The sequence below is a fragment of the Pygoscelis adeliae genome, unplaced genomic scaffold, assembly GCF_000699105.1.
Source record: "Pygoscelis adeliae isolate BGI_AS28 unplaced genomic scaffold, ASM69910v1 Scaffold346, whole genome shotgun sequence".
NCBI lineage: Eukaryota > Metazoa > Chordata > Aves > Sphenisciformes > Spheniscidae > Pygoscelis > Pygoscelis adeliae.
In genome coordinates, this window is record NW_008824902.1 from 211,385 (window position 1) to 217,155 (window position 5,771).

Sequence of the window (5,771 nt, forward strand, 5' to 3'; positions counted from 1 at the left end):
CTGGGAGGGTGTCGCTGCCCAGCTGCGATGGTGAGCCGTGGGAGGAAGGCCATGATTCCAGCCCTCCCTGCCCCAGCAGTCTCTGGAGCCCACAGCTGCACCTGAGCCAGGTCCGTTGCCTTGGTCCCGCATCCGCATGAGAGATGGAGAAACTGTGGCATCCGTGGCAGAGCCAGTGCCAGCTGGGGCTTGGGGTCCTGCTGGATGGCCCTCCATCTCCTGGGTGCACCTTGACAGGGAAAATTTTCTCCTGCTAAGAAAGCCACTTTGGGATCTGATCTGGGGCCGAGATTTCAGATCCATCCTCCTTGTCCAGCACAGTCCTTTAAGTACACGGCAGGCTGGGTGCTGGCGGTGGTGTCAGGGTGGTGTCCTCCATTCCTTCTCCCCTGCAGGATGCAATACTTCCCCTCACACCTCCTACGGCTACAACCTCTTCTGCGATCTCTGGAGGGATCTGGTGACTCAAACATCAGCACTGAGGTCTTAAGCGGCTGGGGCAGCTGGAGAGCCTCCCTCCGAAGGGCTTGGGGCCGGCTGCTGCACGCCACGCTCGGCTGCGGTTCCTGGAAGCTCCCACCCTCACCAAGCCCACGAGGCTGGTGGTTGTCGCCTGCAGCCACGTTGCTCGCTGCTTTGCTGCAATCCTCTGGGCTCTGGCATGGCTGGGGTAGAGCGAGGAATGTAAACTGAACCTCCAAGCAGAACCACGCTGGCATGGCTGCTGCGGTCCCGGCGCTGCCCTGGTCCCCTCCTCCCCGTTGCTCACAGCTCTCCATGAGAGCAGGCAAGGGAAGGAGGGGAGAAGGCAGGGAGGAGCGGTGGGGCCAGGCAGAGTGATACTGAGCAGGGAAATGACCACGGTGAGATGGGGACAAGACTCCCAGAGCACAGGGATGTCAAGTCCTGGGGACCAGCCCATCCCCTGCCCGCAGCCTGGGTGTTGGCAGCTCCAGGGACAAGGACCCGTGCTTCATCCATCAGCTCGCACGTGGCTGGAGAGCAGTGGAGGAAGGAGGAGGGCTGGGGCTTGACCCCAAGGGTTTCCCAGCCATGGAGGGCACCAAACAAATCTGGTCTCTTTATCTGTAAGGAGACGGGCTTGCTAGATGGACTGGGTGGGGTAGAGCTGCTGTCTGGGCTCCAGAAGGGATTTTTAAGGAGATGCTGCATGGGAAATTATTTCTTAGGCTGAGGAAACGTGTGAGAAAGAGGCTAACAGAAAGGCAGGGCTGAGAGGAGTGTGTCGTGCCGGGTGGAGGGTTTGCGGCCACCATCTCCAGGCACCGGCTGTGCGAGGAGCCGGGGACACCGAGCGGGGTGGCAGTGACAGGTCCCTGCTCTTGGGCTGTGCCCGGCCTTGGCTCATGAAGGGCTGGAGCTGGCCCAGATTGTGGGGGCGGAGAACTGATATGAGGTGGATTTGGGGATCCTGGAGACCTTCCCATGCTGGTTCTCCATCCTGCACCGCTCACCTGGGGGCTGAAGTTCCCCAAATTTGGGCTGTCCTGCTCTAACAGCGATGTGGGTGTGTTGCAGGCGCTGCCTGCCAGCGCTCTCCCCGGGGAGGCTGCGCAGCGTACGCACCAGCAGCCCCATTACCTGCCCGCTGAAAAATGTTGTTCAACTTGTGCACGGAAAGAAGCAGGCTGAGAGCAAGCTTGTCCCACACCGAGGGGAAGCTGGGAGAGGCTCCCGCTGGCTTTTAAGCAGCGCCTCGTTAATTTTTTAAATGCACCAGTATCAAATTAACACACAAAAGAGCAGCATGACTTTAAATGCAGGTTTCCGAGCTGTGTTTCATTTCCCTTTAATAAGATCATAGCGTTTGCTCAGCGGGTGGCAGTGAACCACGGAGGAGACATGCATGATGGGCAGCATCGCCCAGGACAGGCGACGGCAGCGGGGAGCAGTAGTACTCTCACCTCTCGTGACTCTGCGGCGCAGGCAGGGAACTGGCAGAGTTCCTGCCTGGGATCTGTGCTTTGGGGTGCTTGCCCAAGCCCCCCGTTTGATGGCACGGATCTGCTGGAGAAAACGCCCCAAAACCTCTCCTCTGTTCAGCTGTAGCAAAGCCAGGGCTGATCAAGCTGCTCTTGTCCAATGGAGGGAGAGAGGCTTGTGAACTCCAGCTACTTATTTGTTCGTGTGTGAAGCCACGGCACAAAATCTGGCTCTCCCTCCTTCCCCTCCTTGTGCTGAGGCCGGTCACTGTGCACTGAAGCAAAGGGCACTGTGGGCTCCCCGCTTGGCCTGGGAACCACAAATAAAAATACTACCTTGCATTTAAAATAAAATAGAAGTTCCCAGGTAGGGGAGGCTCTTCACCCGGCTGCAGCAAAGCCAAGCAGCCCTCGGGGAACCCCTGCTCACAGCCCCGTGGAGCCCCTGCCGTGGGACCCGTCCCTGTCCCCGTCCACCCCATCCCCAGCTAATGACACGTGCAGACGTCCTCACTCCCTGGCGTTTTAACGACAACCAGCTGCCGGCCCTGGCAGCGCGCGGTGCGGTCGCGGCATGCTCTAACTAACTAGGGATGCTCGATTTTTCCAGCGCAGTATCGCGTTTAGAGCTTCTTGTGGGAGCTGGTGGGGCTTGGGGAGGGAAGGGGCATGGGCAGATGGATGGGGCTGGACAGGCAGTGCTGCCTGCTCCCGTTATTGTCTGATCCTGCACCCTGTGGATAAGCAGAAATGGCCCATTCCTCAGCAGAAGTATTCCTCAGCCAGCATTATATTTAATATGGTGGGAATCTCTGAGCGGAGGGGGGAGGAGATGCTGCCTTTCCCATCAGAGCCATATCGCTGATGCCTGAGCAATGCTGTAGTGGCATCTCGCAGGGCGATGTGAGAGCAGGGTGATGGTGAGAGCTGGGGTCCCGGCCAGGGCAGGGCTGGGCTTCAGGGCAGCAATGTGTCCTGGTGCGGGTGGGGATGGAGAGCACCGAGTGAGGTTTCGCTCATGGTCCAGGTGGGAGCTGGTGCATCAGGACAAGGCAAGGCACAAGCTGAACCTCTGGCTCCCTACACCCCAGCATGATGCTGGGCTCATCCAGCCCCCCACAGGGGTCACGCCACCCAGCCTGAGCCCCGCTCTCTCCTTCCTTGCAGGCTTTCGGGAGAGCGCCTTCGCCTATGCCATTGCGCCCGCCGGTGTGGTGCATGCTGTGTCCAATGCCTGTGCCCTCGGCAAGCTGCAGGCCTGCGGCTGCGACCAGAAGCGCCGGGGCGATGAGGAGGCTTTTCGGCGCAAGCTGCATCGTCTCCAGCTGGAGGCCATGAACCGCGGCAAAGGCATGGTGCACGGGGTTCACATGGAGCACATGCCGGCCGAGACCCCCGGCCTTCAGGACTCCTGGGAATGGGGAGGGTGCAGCCCCGATGTGGACTATGGGGAGAAGTTTTCCAAGGATTTCCTCGATTCCCGGGAAACCTACAGGGACATCCACTCCCGCATGAGGCTGCACAACAACCGTGTGGGCCGACAGGTGAGTGGGGTGCTGGACAGGGGTGCGGGGCGATGGTGGCGGGGACAGCGTCCCCAAGACACACGAGGGAGGGCTGCGAGGGGCTTGTGCTGGCTGTGGTGGGACACATGTGCGCGGCGAGGATTGCCCCCAAGGCACCCCCGCTCCTCAGTTCTGCCCAGAGCAAAAGCAGTGGCGCAGCCCTGCTGCAGAGCATCTTTGCTGGGGAGGGCACCTCCAAGCATCGCTGCTGTCCCCCTGCTAAGGGACACTTCCCCAGGCCACTGTCACCTGCCTGTGCTGCAGCGGTGCTACGGCGGTGGCACGGCGATGAGTCCAGCTCCTGCCACTCAGGGACTGGGTGAACTGGTGCAGGCAGCTGCAGCGCAAGGGAGCTATGGTCGGGGAGGAGAAAGTCACTGGCATGGTGTGAGAAGGCAAGTGCTGCAATGCACTGTCCCTAGCGAGGGGACACAGCACAGGCTCCGCAGCACCCAGCCATGGCTCTGCCACTGGAGAGGGAGCTGGTGCCTCGAGGAGACAGATGTGAGCGGGACCAAGCCAGGCAGAGGGCAGCTGTGCCAGCTGGGAAGCACAGCATCCCCTCGGGAGCAGAGGTGACAGCCCACAGCCTCGTCCCCCGGCTCTGAGGGGGTGCTGGAGCCTGCCTGGGCGAGCAGGGCAGCCTCCCCTCCATTCTCATGATGTCAGGTCTCATTAAAGGTGCTAATTAGTAGCTCGCTCTGTCTGGAAGCTGATGTTTAAAAGCAGCCTGACATTGGAGACAAGAAGCACGCAGGCAGGAGGGGCTGGGAGGATGCCTGCATTTCCCTGCCCAGCTTTGCTCCCCAGGGAGACCCCATCCCATGGATCCAGTGGGATGTCCCCAGGACCCCAACCACACACTACCAGGGCCGCACAGGGGAGTGTGTAGTGGCTGAGGGAATAAGTAATTAATGATCAGAATTCCACAGGGAGTGTTTCCCCGGGATGGCTCAGACATTTGGATGTGCCTCTTGCTTTGAGCATGTTTAAAGGCAGCTATGAGATGCGGACGCTGCAGAGCAGGACCTTGACGTGTGCCCTTCCCTGGTGCTGGAGCTGAGCTTTACTACCGCGAAGAAGCCGTCCCAGTTTGGCCAAGCTGTAAATGCCTGGGGAAAGCCAGAGCTTTTTGCTTGTTTGGCTTTGTTTGCTTGCACGTGGTGAAGGCTCGCTCAGTGTTAGGCAGCTCAATCCTCCACAGGCTGCTCTGCTCCAAGCCAGGCAAGACCTTCTGTCCCAATTCTGGCTGCAGGGCTCATCCTGGCTCCCCTCTGGCTCTGCATGCCCCCACACCACTGGGGCTCTTGGCAGTGCTCAGAAATTTGGGGTCTGCATTGCCCATTTCCCAAGGAAAGCCACACAGCCCCCTGCAGAAGGAGGAGAAGGTGGGAGAGGAATATTTGCATGGGGGGGGATGTCACCACGCGGTGCCTGTAGGATCCGGCAACAGCAAAAATGCCTGGGTTCTGCCTGTCCCCAAGGGCAGGCAGGCACGGGACTGGCAATGTCAGCTCTTGGTGGCTTCAGAGACAAGAGCTGGACTGATGGAAGAAGCCTGGGATCTGGAAGCAGAGGCAGAGGAGGACCAAAGGGCTAAAGGAGGGGATGGTGCCAGTGCAGGTGGGGCAGCAATGGCTGGTCAGGCTGCCCAGCTCAGGGACCCTGTTGAGATGACGATGTGAGCCCGTCTGCAGGTCGGGTTGTGGTGGTTGTGGGTGCCATGCATTGGAGCAAGGAGATGATGCTGTGCTTGGTCTGTGCCTGTTGGTGCCATGTTTATTGCCGGGGCTGGACCTGGCCATCCACAATGCCTGGGGCTGGGTTCTCCAGCTCCTCGCCTGCTCTTTTAGCAACGCTGTGGGTCCCACACCCACCCAAGCCCTCCTCACTCCTAGGACCATCTTTCTGCTGCAATAAGGAGCAATCTGCTGGGATCTCCCAGGAGATGAGTGGCCATGCTGGATGCAGCAGCTCTGCGGTCCTCCCCTCCAAGTCCCGAGGCTTGAACCCTTTGAGCAGAGCAGTGATGTGGACACACACGCCACGTGCCATGCCCTGCCACGCGCCATCCCTCTCTGTGCACCGAGCAGCTGCAGTACCCAGGGCTCTCCAGCATCTCACTGATGCTGAGCATCCTTTCCGTGGTCCCTGTGTGTCCCAAGGGTGCCCTGCGTGTGGGTAAGCCTGGCTCCTGGCTCAGACTCTACAATGCCGGGGGGGGGGGGGGGGGGGGAAAAACCCACACAGCCGCACCCACAGG

At 60.2% G+C, this 5,771-nt stretch overlaps 1 protein-coding gene across 1 annotated transcript in view; it reads left to right on the forward strand.

Moving 5' to 3' along the window:
* The window catches only part of WNT10A (wingless-type MMTV integration site family, member 10A), a 14,518-nt gene that overhangs the window by 5,624 nt on the left and 3,123 nt on the right, over positions 1–5,771 (forward strand). Inside the window, exon 3 of the mRNA XM_009324865.1 lies at positions 3,111–3,487. Coding sequence (XP_009323140.1) covers positions 3,111–3,487 — 377 coding nt within the window. The remainder of the gene's footprint in view (positions 1–3,110; positions 3,488–5,771) is intronic.